This window comes from Macrobrachium nipponense, chromosome 46, assembly GCF_015104395.2.
Source record: "Macrobrachium nipponense isolate FS-2020 chromosome 46, ASM1510439v2, whole genome shotgun sequence".
Taxonomy (NCBI): Eukaryota; Metazoa; Arthropoda; class Malacostraca; order Decapoda; family Palaemonidae; genus Macrobrachium; species Macrobrachium nipponense.
The window spans coordinates 44,382,571-44,402,434 of NC_061106.1; the positions used below are offsets into that span (position 1 = coordinate 44,382,571).

The following is a 19,864-nucleotide window of genomic DNA, read 5'->3' on the forward strand; positions in this document are numbered from 1 at the left end:
AACAGCAGAGGTAGTTCATACACACTTTGCAAGAAAAAACAAAACACCAAACCTCTGTGAGAAACGGTATTACCACACTTTTACTGGCCATTTCGTCTCTTTCATTTTGCCTCTACTTAGTCATCAAGCTCAAAAAAGGATGCCTTAAAAAAGTCAAAACTAATATCACACAGGTAAAATAGAAAATTCAATAAAACTATACACTATTCACTACATACCTTAATCAGATTCAGGCTTCAAGATGATACAGAGTTACACACATAAAAATTTCAGATAAGCAATTCTTATCGTAGTTTCTCTAATAAGTGACATACCTTGCGAAGATGACGAAACAGACGTTATAGTAGTAGATTTGACAACAGTCACACTACTGGTGCTTTCTTGTTTCAGTGTGGAAGTACTGCTTGATACAACCGTTTTATTACCGCTGCTAGATTCCACAACGACTTCACTGCTCTTCTCACTCTTTTCAGATACTTTGAGATCATCCCTATGATGTCATTTGGTCATGCATAAACGTAAATTAATTACTAAAACAACAAAACACAAAACGTTCAACATCATAAAACAAACAAGTGACGTTATTAATCTAGACAACACAGCAATGTTAATGCTGACAACAATAACATTAAGATCAATATTTCCTGCAGTTATGCAATTACCAATTAGTCAAATGTATATAGGAATATAATTATGCACATTTTTGAAGGGAAAAAACAAACAAGTTAAAACATTTCTGATCTGGTATATATAAAAAAAGATTACTTAACAGACAGAAATGACTAGGGAATTTTTGTCAAATAGTTTTTTAAAGATGAAGTGAAATAAAGTCAGATGAATAAACATATTCACGACATAAGGAGAGTGAATAATACATTATCAACTTAAGCAAGTTTGATGAATAATTAACTCAAAAGACCCTAATTCAAAGATTTGCTTATTCATGAGCTGCAGAGGTAAGAGAGGTAGAATTTCCTTGCGACCTTTAAAATTTAGAAAATGGTTTATATGCGTATTATCATGGAATTAATATCACATCTGAATATAATGAGTATAATGTATAAAAACCTGGAAACTAGCTGTTAACCAACAGCATACATTATACTCTTACTCAAAACACTATACTTCAACTGGAATGCCCATTGTTAATTTAAAGATGTATTTTATTCTTAACACCAAAAAAACAAAAAAACAAAAAACAAAACAAAAGCACTGCAAAATCAGACATAATTTTCTTGCCTACCAAATCCATAACTACCTATCTATCATCTATGAAAAATAAGAACTATGGAATTTCATGCAACATTTTCAAAGAATTCTTCTGAAATTCTAGTTCATCATTACAGCATTAAAAAAACACATTAAAGACAACGGGAAAAATCTAGCACAACTTAAATTTCAAATCTTCACAGCAAACACTTAAGGAATGGCCAAAAGATCTATCAAAACTAATATATGATAAATGGCAAATGCATTAAACCCACCAAACAAATTGCACATAAATGAGTGCTGATAATAGTGCTTTCATGCTAAACAAATTATTCATGGAGAAGTAAGATGAATAATGGACTATACTGTAAACCAGCAAAACTCAATCCTTCAGCTTCAGTTACATTTCCAAATCAAGCTTAGCATTAACTATCATGAATTAAACTACCAAACTGCTGTACGTGCTTGGCAAGTGAATGGAAACAAATTAGGCTATGTATGACATCCTTTTTCATAAGTGCAGAAAATAATGATTTGCTTAAAAAGAAACACACATACACATATAAGCCTAGTTTCACAATCATACACACACCTTTTCTCCTGTAACATAAGTCTTCAATTCACTTAATGCAACACACACACTCACAAACACACACACACACAATTATCCTCGATTAGGAAAATTCTTAAAAAGTCCCACAGCACCCAAAACAAAGACAAACCTTGTGAAACAATTTTTAGAAAAGCAGAAGAAGCAGACATAAAGGTACTAACCTTATAACTGCAATTCAGTACACCTATATTATATCTAAATACATTCTGAATGTTGCTGCTACTTATTATAATTACAATAGGCAAAATCCTGATGCTGTCTTGAGGGATATTAAAAAAAAAAAGCTTTTGCATAGTTTAGTATTTATAGGTGCTTTTCCAGTAAATACAGTAGTATGCATTTACTAGCAGTCCCCAGGTTATGGCGGTCTTGGGTTACAGTGTTCCGACTTTATGATGCTTGCCTCACGGCACTGTAAGTGGTTTTATGGCGCCAGAAACAGAACATCCGCCATAAACTGGGGAATGCCAGTAGTGGAATATTTTTTTATAAGATAACGCTATAATGTTCTTACTTTTGTGGATTCAATAAGCATTACTGACTAGGTGTTTGCACATTTGTTTACATACAAAAGGTTCAGTAAATTGAAAAAGATTTTGGGGTAATAAAGTGCAGGTTATGCTTTGGTTTATTGCCTTATCTATTATGCAGATATGGCAATTGAATATGAACAATCATCTAAACCTAGCAGTTCTGAAAATTCTAGGTGTGTGTGTGAAACAGATCTTAAATAACAATCCTCTCTTGCATAGTAAAAGATATGAACAAGAGGCCATCTAAGCAGACTAATAAATTCTCAAAATATACAAATGAATGGCCAGGTATTAAATAAAACAAAAAAACTTTATTTACTTAAATATTTGAGCGGGCTAATTCATGCACTTTGCTCTGACTAGTGAGGCAAAATAAGACTAAATGAAGACTAGTAGTATAATGTACTGTACTAAGCACTTACTATGAATACTACAATAAAAAAAGGAAAAAAATAGTGCCAAACAATGACTGTGTACTGCACAACAGAGGAAAAGCTTACGAAACATGAGTAATTAAAACATCTATGTACAAAGCACAAAGTCAATATGCTTAGACAGAAGTAGCAAATGTTACTCACATGTGGTCACGAATAGAATCAATTGTTATGTCGCCACTTAATACACTTGAGTCACCATTTTCTTTAACTTCATCCAATTTCTTTAAACTCCCGCCTACTGCTTCCGCCGTAGTTTCTTTTTCCTCTTTATCTTTATTAGATTCATTTTCAGCCTGAAATATAAAATCAGTAGGGATCACATTTCACATAAAACTTCTTTACCAAATATTTACCTCTTATTTTGATATAAATAAATCTTTCCGACAAAACCCTATATTTTAACAATACAAATAAAACTTTCAACCCAACGGTATAATATTCACTTACGGATGATATGCATGAATACTTACTTCCAGAGTAGTCAATTATAATTGGTAATTGTGGTGGATAAGAGTCAAATTCTAATTGAACAAGTGAATATTTTGGGATAACTGGGAGACCTGAACATTTTTGCACAAGGATTTGTACCCAAAATTTTGTTTTTTGTTTACATAAAAAAAATTACAGTAGAAAGTCCATAATCACCATAACATATGCTCCTGCAATTTCTTCCAACTTCTTCAATCTATTTCAGTATGACACAAAGCTTATACCAGTTTGCCATTTGGCAAACATACAAAATGTGGTTATAAATTTAATATACTGAAATTTCAATAATCTTGGCATGGTGAGTTTGTCAAACAGAAAATGCCTCGCAGTAAAAAGATATTTGATCCCTTAGCTTACATAAATTTCCCACATCAATACAAGTTTCACAAAAGGGTACTCCCAGTATGAAGGCAACAGCTTTGGTAGTAAGCTCTAAGAATTTTTGGAGAAACCATTTGCTCCAATTATATTATCATCTCACCAGCAAGCAAATCTTATTGTAACAGCCTATAAGATTCTTGAAATGTAATGATGTGGTTTTGGTACAAACTCAAACATCTTAACCATAAGAGTAAACATGAAGTTATACAGTACCTAAGAATGTAATCATTAAAACTTCATAAAAATGTTTACCTCCCTCTCCTCAGCAGGGGGTTCAGCTGGTGCTGCTGCATTTTCGGAAGGTTCTGGGGCATCCTTGTCGTCATCTTGCTTTGGCTCATCATTTACCTGAAAGCCCAAAAGCCAACCTTATTAGACTGATTATAAACTACATGGTCAATCCTACTGAATTTACCTGGATGTCAAAAACATCTTTTATTTATTCAACTGAATTCACTGAATAACTTAAAACACTACACTGTTCTTCATCCTGGACTTCACATGTTCATAGCATGCTGGCTGACTTCCCCCTTTTGTGTGTGTGTGTGTATCTTTTTTCTGTATAGTAACTGTTTATTGCTGTGTTGATCTGATATTTTTCTGCTTTGCTGTCTTCACTGCCCTTATATGTCCTGTTTTAAAATTTGCTTCACTTCCAATACCTTATACTTCACTATATATGTGTAGATACAATGGAAATAGTACAGTCTTTCCATGTTAGGTGAAGCCATGATTATTAATGACAAATACATACTTAAATGAAGATATCATTACAAATGTAAGATCAATCTCTGTGAGGAAAGTAGTTTTTCTTACCTTGGCATCAGAAATTTCTTTTTCCTTAACTTCTGGCTGTTTAGGCTTAACAAGAACTGGAATAGTTCCTGATGCTTTTGTAATATACCGCGCTGACAGGGATACACGTTCCAACTCACATGGAGACATCATATATAAGGCTTCACCTCGATTGCTGAACACCACACTGTTGATACCACTATTAAAAGCACAAAATTAATTAGTAAAAAACAAATATTATGAGTTTAAATAGTCAATCTAGAATAACAAGAGGTAAAAAGTATTCTAACTACAGTATAAAATACCTAATTAAATTAGCTTTAAACATTTCCCAAACCCAGACTAAAGGGTAACACTCACTCCATGGAAGAGAATGCCACAGCAGGGGAGGTAAAAAAATGAAGAACAGCAGCTAATAAAAAATGGAGACAAAACAATGGCAATCATCCAGTATTTCAGTACTATCACAATGATTTAATTATTATTGCACTCATCTTTAGCTTAGCAGTTTTTAGAATATCCTCAATTCAACTCTTAATTTTAATTACCTTGTAAAACCATGCTAAAGCAAATAATGTACAATATTCTATTCCCATAATCACTTTCAATCCGAGTAATACAAACCTAATGTCTTCTTTTTTAATATAGGGTGCTTGTATTTGTCTTCGGCAGTCTGGCAAAGAGAACACATTGAAGTCACCCTGGTTAGTTATCACCATAAATGCTGCTTCTGAATACGAAGCATCTGCACTGGACACGAAATTGGCATAACCAATCTTACGCACTCTCGATCCTTCATGAGCAGTTAGTTTGAATTTACAGAAAGGCTTGAGTTGTGGCAAAGTAAATACCTGAAAGAGAAAGAGCATTACAAACCATAAGCTTAACCTCAACTGTTCAAGTAATTCTTTGAACTCTATTATCACCAAAAACAAATTTGCTTGGGTTATGGTAGAAATTGAACAAAAAAATTTAAAAACTGACAAAGCACAAAATATAATCTAACATAATTCACATCACTTCAGATACTGAAGAAAACATAAGGATGAAAGACATGTAAACTTGAATACATTACCTTGAATTGTTCCTCTGAGCATATTAAGACTCTGTGAGGTTGGTTAGAATTGTGAGGAGCAGCTGCTTCTTTTTTCACAGCCATAGGCTCCGGGAAGGGTCGACTGGCCCCATCTAAGATACAAATGCTTATAACTGGAGCGCCATGTTTGAGATGAATCTCTTTTCCCAACTGTACAGTTAAAGTTATTTCACTTCTTTTATCTGAAGGTGGTATGGCAATTGTGAACACAAAGATGGCACCACTGTTTGTGCCAGCCCACAATGTGGCAGACATTGCTTGAGCTGCAAAAATCAAAATCAAAATTATAAATATCTAGTAGCACAAAAAGGCTTATTCTTACTTAGGCTACAAAACTTCAGGAAAAAGGGAATACAAATTGGAAACACACATGATGACATATAAGAGGGAGGAGACTAATTATGTAAAATAAAGCAAAAATTACAACATATTACATAATGCACAATTTAGATTATTAAACAGGTTAGCCTATAATAATTTTTTGTATCAAGTGATTCTTACATAGCTTTCATGGCTTAATTTTCAAATCACAATAGATTTTAACCTTGATGAATATGAACAAAATTTGTGACCATCCTTACTCAGGTATCAAGAGGTCTTGTTCAGTTCTCTTCATCTTGCACAACCTAAACTGACAAGATCAAATTCTACAAGTGATACATTGACAGTAAGTCCCACTATATTAAATTTTCTGATAAAATTCTTATGAAAAAGTCCAATAACAAGCTTTATGTCATCATCCAAAGTAAAAATTTTGCCAATTAACCAACAACAAAATTCAAGTTTTGGAAGTAAATCAAATAAGGACACAGTCTAAATATTTTACAATCTGATCAAATCATTAAATTTTTATTGAGTTAATAACAATCAAATTTCATTATGAAACCCAAACCCCTTGAACAACTCTTAAAATACTTTACCTCCCTCTTAATAATAATAATAATAGTAGTATAAAATTTTTTAAAGTAATTCTTATTATTCCAAAAGTACAAACCTGAGGCCTTTACATATGGAAGTACCTTCAGCACTGCTGGAAACTGACCATTTATTCTAACAAGGTTGTTAGGTGTTTACTGCCAGTAGGTAACCTTACAACCTTGTTAGAATTGAAGGGCAGTTTCGAGCTGCAAAGGTACTACCATTGGTAAAGGCCAAGGTTTTGTATTTGTTGAGGAAAAATTAGGTTTCACAGGCTCCATTTAAAATGCTGATACAGTCCGACCTCGAAATTCTGGCATTCCATGTTCCAGGATGTTATGGAATCAGCCGCCATAGTTCATGAGTGGCTACAGGGGTGTTGCCACATTTCATTTTTTTTTTTTTCAGAACAGAAGCTTTCTCCACAAATATACAAGCAGTGTTCATTTCCAACTACGTAAAACATTCTGTGAAACTAAAAAATTTACAGCAGACTTGGTTATCAGCGATCCGGTTTTATGGGGCTTGTCTACCACCATAAAATCAGTGCCTTATGTCACCATAAGGCGCAGAATTCTGGTTATCAGCGCCATAACATACCTAACAGAGGCACTCTCAATCACAGTGTTTCAGTTAATGGCAGTTTTTGCTTATCAGAATTCCCCTGGGAACAGAACCCCCGCCAATAACCATGGACTGCTTGTAATTAGTGTCTAAACTCATGTCTCCTCCGATCTAATGTACGTACCACGGGATCATTAAAATTTTATTCAAAATCATGATTTCATCATATACATCATGTATAGTGCGAGGTGTATTCCAGTAGACTACACTATGCTAAACTTTCAGTTTCTGTCTCGATTTTGTTAGATACCATTGACAGAGTTAGCTTTTAATTAATACATAGGCTTAGAAGTCAAAGTTCATTAGGTAAACGTGAATCTTCATACATTAAATCAGGCTTACCAACATTGTGACTTGTCTGAGATTCCATCACTATTTTCTTATAATTAACAACTTACTATTGGGTGCAAGACACTGGCAAAAACAACAGCAAGTACTGAAAAAAATAAAATAAAATAGATCTTTATTCTTGCTTCACTCAAAGTAAATGAAAGTGTTACGAAAGTATGCCACTAAATTTACAGTTGTAGCTGTGGCTGAAGAAACGAATAATGTGCAAGTCACAAAACATTTTGGAAGAGCCTGAAGCAACATCCAATACAGTACTGGCAAAATCACAGCTTTACTTCATTTATGCTACTGCATCTAAAAATAGAGCTGCATTTTTAAACTGCTTTGATAATTTTCATATAAAACAAATCTCTGAAATGCATTTCATTTAGCAACTAATGGCTGTGATGATATTGGTTAAATACAGTCAGCTGGTGATTGTAAGAATGTCTACATTAGCAGAATGCAAATGGCATGCGTTTGCTATGTTCATAATACAACAATAATGCACAAAATATAACTGCATACGGTACATAACAGCAGTTTTACTAATAATTCTTAACACAACTGTATTATTTGACTTTTGCAAATTGATATCTTTCAGCATGTCTCACACGCACATGTAAATTTTAAGAAACAAAGGCAGCAGATTTTTAGGTTTTTGCTGAAAATGAAAGCCAGAAAAGTTTGAATTGCTGAAAAACAATGAAGGGTGGAGGAGATCAAAATTTGACAGTGTGCTTATGTGAAATGAGCTGGCAAAACTGTTTATATAGGAGTTTTTAGGGGTGATTTCTAAAATCCGGAATTTTCTGTGGTCCGGCAGTGGTCTGGTCCCAAAGGTGCTGGATTTTCAAGGTCAGACTGTAACAAAAAGCAAGGTGATGCAAAACAATTCCAAAAATGATATTGTAATGATAAAATAAGGTTTCACATATACTTACCAAACAATTACATTAGCTGTACGCTTTCAAACTGGCAGTTGAAAATTCAAATTCCTGGCGGCGGTAGCAGCGCTGCCATCGTTTGTGTAGGTGATACAGATCCCGCCCACTTTCGGGAATACCTGGTACAGCTGAGCTTTAGACTTCAATTTGTTTGAGCCGCAACATCCATCTGTGGGGAGGGAGGGAGGGCTCTGATTATGTAATTGTTTGGTAAGTATATGTGAAACCTTATTTTATCATTAAAATATCATTTTCACATAAGTGACTTACCAAACAATTACATTAGCTGACTCCACATTACCCGGAAGGTGGGTATATGGACAGCTTTATGAACAAAAACAACAGTCATGTGCTCACATTATATATAATGTCTGCAGTACCTTATCTTGTGAGAGAGCAGCTACAGGTAGATACTGCCTCTGGTCGGCGCTCTCATCACATGTAGGAGACATGGCAGTAAAGGCCAGGGTCGTCCCTACTAATGGTGGGATTTTTGCAATCATGGAAGTTCACCGATTGTATTGACAAAAACAATAATAGTTTGCCCTTGCCCTGGGCAAAAAGACCAGATAACACTACACAACACCATCACCTACACTAAAAACCATATGATACCCTTAACCAGATATAAGAACTGGTGGGTACTTCAGGTACATGTACCCCCAGGGCTTCACATAAACGCAAAACACCTCAAACTCAAGGCGAGGAGACAGTAGAGGGTAAACACCGGGTCCCCCTATGCTTCCTCTCCCAACACCATTTCCGCTACTGACACCTGGTAAAGAACTTATACAAGGTGATAAAAGTCTTCAGTTTTCTGGATTGGACAATTACAGCGTTGGCCAGAAAATTGAAGATTGCCAGTCTCTGGATGAGGATTTTTCTGCGGACTGACTCAATCTGTTATCCTGTGCGGACAGGGCAGCGAGACACGGTTCAGTGGAATTGGCTGCCTTATTCACTATGGGAGTACTCAAGAAGAGAGAATGGTGGTGCTCCTTCACATCTCTAGGAGTATCCATGAAACAAACATCGGCTTTGTTGTTCTCCCCCGAGTAAACTTCACCTGTTTCCAAGAAACCGTCAAGCATGTACTGTCGGACCTCGAGAACAAGTCCACCAATGATCTTCTGTCTCAATCAGTGAGAAGACCTAACAAACCTCGGGCGACAGGAGCCAAACCTTCCTCCAAGTCTACCAAGAGACCTCTCTTTAAGACAGATTAATGATCAAAAGGTCCTTCACCCCCCGTGGGGGCAAAACTCCACAGCTACTGGGAGGAATTGGGGTCGAAGAGGTGCAGAACAGCGGGTCATACAGGTGCTTCGAGAGGGATATGTGATCCCTTTCACCGGATCCACCACTGTCCAATACACCTGTCTGTTTGACAGCATACTCTACGGAATCAATAAGAGCTTTGGCTTTAGCCAAAGACGTAGAAGAGCTCATCAGCCAAAAGGTCATAGAGGAGGTAACAGACACAAACTCCCCAGGGTTTTACAACCGGCTACAAAAGACACGAACTCCCCAGGGTTTTACAACCGGCTCTTTGTAGTCCCCAAGGTATCAGGGGGATGGAGACCTGTTTTGGACGTAAGCGCTTTGAACATCCTCATCCGGAAGAAGAAATTCCGAATGGAAACCAGTTGATCAGTAATGTCAGCCATCCAACCGGGCGACTGGATGGTATCTCTCGACCTGAAGGATGCTGCTTCCATGCCCCCATTCATCAGAACTCCAGAAAGTTCCTGAGATTCGTCTTCAAGAGGAGTCTTCCAGTCCAGAGCCCTCTGCTTCGGTCTGCCACACACCTCAAGTATTTACTCGGATTCTCGCTCCTCTGGGAAAATGGCTGCACTTTATGAGGATCAACACAGCCTTTTACTTAGACGACTGGCTCCTAAGTGCCGGATCCAGTCGTCCGTGTGTGAAGGACTTGGAGAAGACGCTTACTTTGACACAACAATTGGGTATCTTAATAACCACTGAGAAGTCCCAATTGATTCCTACTCAGAGGATTCTCTATTAAGGATTATTCTCTCTAGCTTTTCAGGTTTTTCTCTCCCTGAAGAAGAAAGAATCCTGCCTGTCGCCAGTCCAACAGTTTCTGGTTCGCCCATCCTGCTCAGCTCTCGAATGGATGAGCCTAGTCAGGACCCTGGCTTCACTGGAGAGTTTGTTAAGTCAGGACGCCTACACATGAGGCCGCTTCAGTTCTTCTTGGAAACAAATTGGTCCCGGAAGACACAGTCGGACTCATTAGCTTTCCCCCTGATGGAAGAGATAATGGTGGATCTTCGTTGGTGGCTTTCGAGGGAAAGATTACAAGAAGGAATTTCCCTAGTCGTGTCGAACCCCGACCTGCAGTTCTTCTCAGATGCCTCAGCCAGCGGATGGGGAGCCCTCCTAGGAGCCAAGAGAGTATCAGGTCTATGGACAGAATGAGAAAGACCTTGCACATCAATGGGAAGGAATTGAAGGCCATCCTTTTAGGAGTACAAGCGTTCGACCTTTAGTCACCGAAGGAAACATAGCAGACTACTCAGCCAACACCACAGCATAGTCGTATGTGTGGAAGCAGGGAGGGACCCACCCGTTCTCTCTCAGCAAGATAGCCGAAGATCTCCTCACCTGGACGAACGAGAAGAGGATCACCCTTCTTCCAAGATTGCATAAGGGAGAATGAACATGATTGCAGACGAACTGAGTCGGGTAAATCAGGTGTTACCAACAGAAAAGACTGAACAAGTGTGTGTGCCAGGACCTCAGGAAGCTTTGGGGAAGACCATCAGTAGACCTGTTCGCCACATCGAGGGACAATCGCCTTCCCCTTCCTGTTCTCCTATTCCAGAACCACTAGCGTGGAGAACAGATGTGATGCTGCTAGATTGGGCAGGACTGGACGATTGCGCCTTTCCTCCCTTCGGAATGATAAGAGATCTTAAACAAGCTTCAATCGCACCAGAATGTGACAATGACCCTAGTAGTGCCATTCTGGCCCAGGAAAGAGCTGGTAAATCTGCTGGTGGATTTACCAGACTAATTTCACAAAATCCATCGCTTCTCAGATAACCCCATTACAACTGATACCACAAAGGTTGTCTGCTCTGGTCCTGACTGGATTCAGACTGTCAGGAACCTGGTCCGAGCAAAAGGGTTTCCGCGAAGGGCGTCAGAAGCTATTGCTAGCTGTAGAAAAAGCTCTTCTGTCCAGCTCTACCAGTCCCAGTGGAAAGTTTTAGGTCATGGTGCAGACAACCTAGCATCTCTTCTTCTGAAACATCTATAACAGAAATTGAGGAATTTTGTTATTTCTGAGGGACACCAAGAAGTTACATCAGTTTCCAAGCATAGAGGCCTCGACATTCGTCTTTAGTTCCTCCAAGATTCCAAGCATGAAGAAGTGGAATGGAATTGGATGTAGTTTAGGGTGGCTCAACGGTCCCCAATTCGAACCATTGAGTTCGTCAACCATGAGAGACTTAACTATGAAGACACTATTCCTAGTCGCCTTAGCCACAGCGGGCAGAGTAAGTGAGAGTCCACAAGGCCGGAGAAGTCTCCTTAGGAGGAGGCAGAAAACTCCCAAAGAAGGAGTTTTTATTTGCAACTTCGACTGAGGGAAGGCAAACGAAGCCTTGCCTGACTCCCTCTTCTTAGCAAGCCACTCTTCTCTTCTTTCAGTGCTTTCTTCGAGGACTGGTTTCGGTAATCCCGAAAGCGTTGATCAATCCTTCACAAACATCGACAGAGGGGAATAAGACGAAGCTGATTCAAAAAACAAAGTCTGTATACGTCTGCAACAGGAACCTTAAAAGTCTAGAATAAGCAGAAGAGGGCTTCGAATCTTGGTCTTGAGTTTCCTCTTCCGACAGGACGGCCGATACCCCGTCTTCCTCTTCCGTCTGGCTCGTTGTCTTCTTCAAAAAGACCATCAATTCTTGAAGTTGATGTTTAAAGGAACACAAAGCGGAATCCTCTAGCAAGGGTTGGCCTTCGCATCATCCTTAGGCGAAGCCGAAGTCGTGGCTGTCGTACGGCTCTTCTTCGAAAACAAACGACTGGGAGTCAAAACAACACAAGACGTATGAGGCGAACGAGTCGAAGCAGCTCGAGACGTATGAGGTGAACGAGTCAAAGCAGCTTGAGGCGAATGAGGTGAACGAGTTGAAGCAGCTCGAGGCGAATGAGGCGAACGAGTCGAAGCAGATCGAGGTGAATGAGGCGAACGAGTCGAAACAGCTCGAGACGAATGAGGCGAACGAGTCGAAATTCCTATTGACACACAACCAGGGTTGCCATTTTGAGGAATTCTGTCTATAAGTGTGGCTTTCTGGTGACATCTGGCAACTCCTTGTGGCTTTTCCGACCACAGGCTACGGCACTGAATAATGAAATTCTTCATTTGCCTTTATGTACAAAAGACGGTACCACTGCAAACAACAAATCCAACAATGCGAGTCAGTCTCACAAGTGAGTTAATGTAACGCACCTGAATGTCTGACTCCGTCTGAAGATACGATATCCAAAGAGGACTGACGATCCTCTCCGAAAATCTGGACCGGAGTCATGGCTGTCGTACGGTTCTTCTTCGAAAACGAACGACAGGGAGTCGAAACCACACGAGACGTATGAGGCGAACAAGTCGAAGCAGCTCGAGGCGAAGAAGGCGAACGAGTCAAAACAGCTCGAGACGAATGAGGCGAACAAGTCGAAACTCCTACCGATACACAACGAGGTGAGTCAGTCTCGCAAGCGCGCAAGCGCTCTTAACGGCGGCGGCATCCCTCTCGTACGCTGGGCATGTCTCTTCAAAGGACGCGACACAAAATCACTCCACACTTTTCACCTCGACAACTGCACGTCACTGATATCTACGCCTTTCCAGCGGCGTTTCCTGGGCACTTGCGAGTCGACTACGTCGACGGAGTCGGCGACTGACCGTGGGCAAACTCCCCCAGTCTCCCTTCGACCTCCGGTATGTCTTCTCCCAGGAACTGGGCAGTATGACAGTGACCTTCGTCTAGGAGAACAGCGGGAACGGACAGTCGCCTCCTCGGACACGACACTGACACTGACACTGACACTTGGCCTAACACTGGCCTTATCGCTTGACTCTTTACGAACACTCCTCTAACATGGAAATGGTGTTGGGACCGGAAACATGGGATACCTGGTCTGGAGTAAATGGTACTGAAGTTGGAGGACTATCAAAAGGTGAAATATTAGATAAAAGTGGAGAAGATAGTGACTGTTTGCTCACCTCTAAAGGCACGGAAGTTGTCTCTACTCTAGTTTTACTACATGCTCTAAGCACTGCTTCCTTCTCCTATCTTTGTCCATTTTATCCAAATGGGCTTGAAAAGTCTTCCAACCTTGTTCATCTAAACTACGGCACTCATCACAAGTTAATTCCTTAATACAGCACTGACCCCCTACATTAACACATTTGGAGTGCGGATCCTAACATAGTTTAGCTAATCTAGTTTTGCAGCCACTGCTGCAAAACCTAACTGAAGAAGAACTAGCATCAGGCATCTTCGTAATAACTTGTTGATAACTAGGCAGCTAACTGATGAAGCAAAAAAGCCCACCAAGAAATTGTACATCACCAAAACGAAAAAATGACAATTTGTCCAAAATTGCATTTTTCCTAACTATACAAACCTGAGGTCCTTTTACAATAGGAAGGTACTAGCGGCAGCTGGATAGGTCGTAAGCTTTCGAACAAGGGGTTCGGTAGTTAACTGCTTGTCCGACAGGCGCGCGCGCGCGACTGGGAGGTAAACAAATCACTTTTGCTTTTGGCCCAAGCAAAAACTGCAGAGTGAGGGGTGGCATGAGGTGGGACTATGTGTAAAAGGACCTCAGGTTTGTATAGTTAGGAAAAATGCAATTTTGGACAAATTGTCATTTGTTCCGACACGGCATACAAACCTTCGGTCCTTTTACAATAGGAAGACTCACTTCTTGGTGGGAGGAATCTGAGTCTTTTGTGAACAGACTGGTGTTCGCCCAACCTTGGAATGCCTCCCTGGTCGTAAGAGCGAGGGAGGGATCCAAGCCTCTGTCCGATTGATCGGGGTGTGCACCGCAGGATCAATGGTCAGACCTCTGGACCAAGTACTAAGAGAGAGGCAAGCGTATCTCTTCGTACCAGCAAACAAGAACAAGTTCCTATTTGCAAGAGGCAACATAAAGTTATGGTTTGTCTCTTGTTGGCATCCACTTCCCCCCCCTGTAGGAGGAAGTGGTGGATATTCGCTCCCATCCCTAGTGAAAGGGATAGGATGGGGCTCTGTCGAGTAGCTCACCGGCATCTCGTCCTTATCCAGCAAGGTGATGACCGTATCCTCTACCCACAGGTAGAGGGGGAGAAAAAGATAGGAAGAGAAGCCAGTCACTCTCTCATTCACTTATCTATTCTTACAGTCACACCAGGACTCGATGCTGTTCAGCCTGCTAGGGTCTGGGTTAGCTACACAACGTGTTGAGCAGCCACCACGGGTCCAAGGAAAACGATCCAAGGACCTGTGGGCAATATCCAAAAGGTAGAAGGAGGTGCCAGTGGTCTGGTTGTACCAGACCCCTGCCTTCAGTACCTGCGCCACGGAGAAGTTCTTGTGTAACTCGAGGGAGTGTACTTCTAGGTCATCTTGGTGCTGACGAAGAGTCTTCAACACTCAGCCTGGGATGTCGAGTTTCTTCAGAAAGCGCGGTCGCGCTTCCACAGGACAAAGCAGCATCTCCTTCGCATCGAAGGCGGTGAAGTCCATTAGGGAGGGGATTGTGAAGGACTCTAACCGATCGTCAGGAACCGAAGGGTTCAGAGTCTTCGCTACGAATTCGGTACGAAATCGAGCGTCACGAATCCCCATCCCCTGGATGCTTGACTTCGCAGGAAAAGTCATGCAATTACCTCAGAGGAAAAGAAGGGAATGGTCGTATGACCTATCCCTCTTCTCGACTTCGGTGATGTCCTGTACCCATACTGGTCTATCCGTCTGCAGCGAAGTTGTTCTTCTCGGTAGTGGATAGGACACCGACACTCAATGGTGGGTGTCGATGGTATAGGTACTGTGACAAGCCGTTAGGACGAAGAAAAGACTGTTATGGAACAACCGAACTAAGTCCACAGCGAAGTTCGTAACAGACTTGGGTTGGGCGCTCTGACAGCTGCCGACTGACTGCGTTCGGTAGGAGGCAAGTTGTCCAAGCACCCGAGCAAGTCACGTGACCTTCGCCTTAAAAGGGTTATGCCAAGAGACTAAACAAATAATTTGTTCGTCACCGATGCCAGAAGGCAAGGTGATGACTCTCTTACGGCATGTGCCCAACAGGCGAAAGTCAATTGCCTTCTAGAGACCGAGGTCCCTGATGGCAAGATATCTCATAGTATAGTTGATTCTCGGCTAAGGAGAAACAACACTATGTGTCGTTGAAGACGAAGGTGTACAGAAAATGCAACCTACGTCTTCACAGCTGAACCGAGAGAAGGATTCTCAAGATTCTGAACCTGTGCTACAAACACTGAGAACGCTAACCGCTATTCATTGCTGTCCAGTGAGGATCGTAGTTGCAATAAAAGCGGAGCGCTTTTCAGTAATGAAGACAGGGAAATACTGCCTGAAGAACTGCTTCTCATGGGCTGAACATTTGGAAGTAGAGCTGTCAGGTCGGAGAGTAGGCGATGTCTTCTGACATATCTGTTAATTCGGGGCGAGCAATGAATAATTGCACACCTACGAATACGAGATATTTTGAAGACAAACTCAGATGTCTGCAAAAATCATTCGCATTATCGCGGTGGGATGCAGCGGGTGACTAGTACAGACTTCTGTTACCGTGCGGTAAACAGAAAGATGAGAGTCCAAGAGATATCTCTGTTGAAAATTCTCGCAATGTCGAAGGCGATGAAATCGAGCGTCACAGCAGTAGATGGTCCTTCATTATTGCGAGAATCCCCGTTAATCAGAGACCTAAGTCCATGATTGTTGGGCAGAGATACGGTTCGGTAGTCAATCAAACCAGGGGAGAGAGAGACGTAACCGTAGGTGCATCTCCGAGACCTAGCTGATACTGAGCCGCTATCAGGCAGTTCAATACGCAGTAGCTCTCGGTGACTCGTCATCCTGAGTTGCCAGGTAATCCATTATTCCACGAAGGAATGCGTTCGGCTAGAACCATCGAGCATAAAGAATACGCTCGAGCAATTATATTTAACCGAAACGGATTTCGGTAAATACAAAAGCTGATTTGGTGTTGTCATGACAATACCAAGTATCTAAAATCGAAACTGATAACTGCTGGGAGGTTGCAGGCAACCCCGAGTTGCAGTTCAATTAAGATACAATTCGTCTCGGTCACAAACCGTAGAGTTAACTACGGTATGCGCCTAACCCCCGGACAATTCAACTGTTAAAAGAATCATGTCGCGAGGGTAATATACGTAGTATATTTGTAGGTTCTGTACCACGACCTCCATCCTAAATTCTTTTCCTCTCGAGGAAAGAGAATAAGGATTGGAGATCGACCGCCTTCGTTCTCTAGTCAAGAGAGTGAAGGAGAAGTCTTTCCCAAAGGAAAGCTTCAATGGTGAACAGAATACCGAAGACGATAGTTCAAACCAAACTGGAAGTTCCCGTCCGTTCTTCTCTATTCCAGGTTAATCGCCTACTGTGAGATACTCTTCTTTCAGCAGCAGTCTTCTTCCAAATGCTAGAAATTACAGGAATTCGAGCATAAGCGAGGTTCCCGATTATCGTGTAACAATTATCGGGGATTCTCGCTCACTTTGGACCGTGGTCTCGCCTAAGTGTTTGGAGATCGTAAAAAACTCGAACACTCTGAGTGCGCCAGAAATTCCGTAGAATTCTAAGCACTCTGCGAAACCCCCCACCGAATTCGTCAAACGATATCGGCTGGTGGTCCTCTCGATTCCCGTAGAAATCGAGAAAGGGGCAGGATCCCTCCTCAACGACCGGGGCTTACGTCAGGTAGGACCCGAAGGTCCCCCCGGTAGCGCAGCCCCTAACGTGGGATCTTACAGAGAAATCTCTGTAGGATCCCTCCTTTCCCTCGTAGCCGTGAGGAGAGAGGGAATGGGGGAGGAATTGGATACTGGCTCGCCTTCCCAGCGGAACTAGCAGTTGGAGAAGAAAAGGAGCAGCCATCGCCTTACGGCGATGGCCTCTCAGAGCCTGGGAAAACGTATCGTCAGGAGAAAACGTTTTCCCGAGGAGGGTTACGAACTCATACTGTAGGTAAGGGTCTGCCGCCACTGTGAACGTCGTCTGGGTGGGGCTGATCGACACCTGACAGGAGAGAGCCGATACCGTCCTCCCGACTCATTCCAGTCCTCGTCGAGGTCGAAACCTCTCAGGAGGACCGAAGGGGTATTCAAATACGGTGTCCGAAGACACGTAGAAACGCCTCTGTCGCAGTAGAGGAGGTGGAAGTAGCTTGTTCGACAGGCCAGAACTGAGAGAGCCTTCTTGTCCGGAGACGAGAGACTACCTGGTTCAACACAGTCGGCAAGCTCCGATCGCGGCAGACCCACCGTCGATTTGGGTTCCCTATCGGGCCCCAAAACGACTCGAGCCGAGACGTGGCTCTGCTGGTGGGAGTGGCGATCCTTCCCCGAGGTCGTTGTGCTGACGAATCAGCGCCATAACCTCGGCAAAGTTCCTCTGGATCTCGGAAGTCACAGCATCTTGCAGAGTAGGACCGTTAAGCCCTTCGAACAAGAGCATATTCCGAGAACCTTCCTCCTAAGAAGGGGGAAGAGCGACAGCCCTCTCGGTCTTCTCCATCCACTTGCGCATACGTCCTGGCCGGTCCAAGAACCGTGCCTGGCACGTAGGGCGTCGTGGTGGGATCATGAGGGGCGCACCCCTCACGATCACTCCTCAATACCTCGCTCCTCCCGGTGTAACCCGAGGAGGTTGAAGGTAGGGGAGAGGCAGAACCAGCAGGCTTGGAGGGCTGCAGGCGATCGTCAACCCGCGGTGGCGATCGAGCTGCAGGCCTGGTCGAACCGTCTCGCTGTGGAGAATGGCTGGACTGAGCACAGCGGCCCCGATCTCGAGTGTCAGAAGAGCTGGTGCTGGTTGCCGTACCCGATCGCTCTCTGTGAGAGCGACGGTCAGGCGACCTGCAGGCTCCACTGTCACAGTGAGACCGGTGCTTGTCCTCACGGCACGTCACGTCGCTGGTTCCAGCCGTGGCTGGCACCGGCGAACGGGAGGACCTCTTCCCAGCCTCAGCCCGTGGCCGGTCGTGGACCGTCACGTCCCCGGGTAGCCAGCTGGTCGCCGCGAGAGCGAGAGCTGGTCTGGTGAGAGTCGCGTGAGCGGCTGTCACCAGTCTTCCGCACCGTGCCGTGAACCTGACGCTGAGCGAGCTCAGAGGTCTGGTTCCTGGCTGCACGGTCGCTGGTAGGCGACCGTACACTCGGTACCTCCCGCGAACGAGAGGCCGAGACGGACCCTGATGCAGTGGCAAAACCACTGACACCAGGCGAGGAAGTACCGGTGTTAGCCGGTACCCCTCTGGTCCCCGTAGTCTTCTTCCTTGCGGAAGAAGAGGACGGGCCCCGCTCCCGAAGGAGCAGGAGGACCAGCGGAAGGAACCCTCCCGTCCCACCGAGGTGAGACGGGTCCCGAGAAGCTCCCGAGGGAGACTTCTTAGGAGGGAGGAGGCAACCTTCTTCTTCCTCGGCTGTGAAGCCTTAGAAGTCGAAGGGGAAGAGGCGGCAGACGACGACGACACCTTCCTCCTCTTCTTCGTCAGCTTCCTCAGGACAGACGTAAGATCTGCCATCCAGGGCGGAGCCGGGGCTGCTGTAGCCGAAGCCACAGGGCCCGGACGCACCTGTACAGACAGACCATAGTCTGGGGTAGTACCACCACGAACAGGGACGACGTCAGCAGGTATGGGCATCTCAGGAACAGCAGGCACAGCCAGCACAGCATCGGTAGGGACAGCCAGCGCAGCAACGGCAGGGACAGCCAGCGCAGCAACGGCAGGGACAGCCAGCGCAGCAACTGCACGGACAGTCAGCCCAGAATCGGCAGGTACGGCAGGCAGCACCGGAAACACAGGAAGTGGAGCAGCAGCCAGCAACATCCTGGTACCGGCGGCAGGTCCAGGGGCGAGCTCTAGGGCAGCGGAAGTGTGGTCGCGGCAGCGCGGCAACCACGAGCGGCGGCGGCACGCCCCCCTCTCGGTACGGCGAACGGCACTTCACAGCGGCTGTAGGCAAGACTGTTACCACGTGAGGCGAGTACACCAGGTAGAGGAGACGTCGTCACCTGGAGCGTGGTCACCACTCCATGGGTGACCGCAGTAGGCCGAGACATAGAACCGCAGCCCCTGGACACTAGCACGCCCTGCAAATGGAAGGACGCCCATACCTCACCAAGGTCCACCCTCGTGGCAGTAGCACCTGCGGAAATAACAGTAGTAGTGATTAGTGGGGGGGAAGTCCCCTC

The 19,864-nt window shown here is 43.5% G+C and overlaps 1 protein-coding gene across 6 annotated transcripts in view; it reads right to left on the reverse strand.

Annotated features, from left to right (window-relative positions):
• Positions 1-19,864, reverse strand: part of LOC135215002 (lethal(2) giant larvae protein homolog 1-like) — a 95,237-nt gene that overhangs the window by 8,275 nt on the left and 67,098 nt on the right. For 3 of the 6 annotated variants that reach the window (XM_064249531.1, XM_064249533.1, XM_064249532.1), the window contains exons 17-22: positions 5,533-5,816; positions 5,082-5,308; positions 4,479-4,656; positions 3,915-4,010; positions 2,934-3,085; positions 315-490 (exon numbers count right to left, since the gene is read on the reverse strand). In XM_064249531.1, coding sequence (XP_064105601.1) covers positions 315-490; positions 2,934-3,085; positions 3,915-4,010; positions 4,479-4,656; positions 5,082-5,308; positions 5,533-5,816 — 1,113 coding nt within the window. The remainder of the gene's footprint in view (positions 1-314; positions 491-2,933; positions 3,086-3,914; positions 4,011-4,478; positions 4,657-5,081; positions 5,309-5,532; positions 5,817-19,864) is intronic. The other 3 variants (XM_064249537.1, XM_064249535.1, XM_064249534.1) reach the window with 1 other exon arrangement.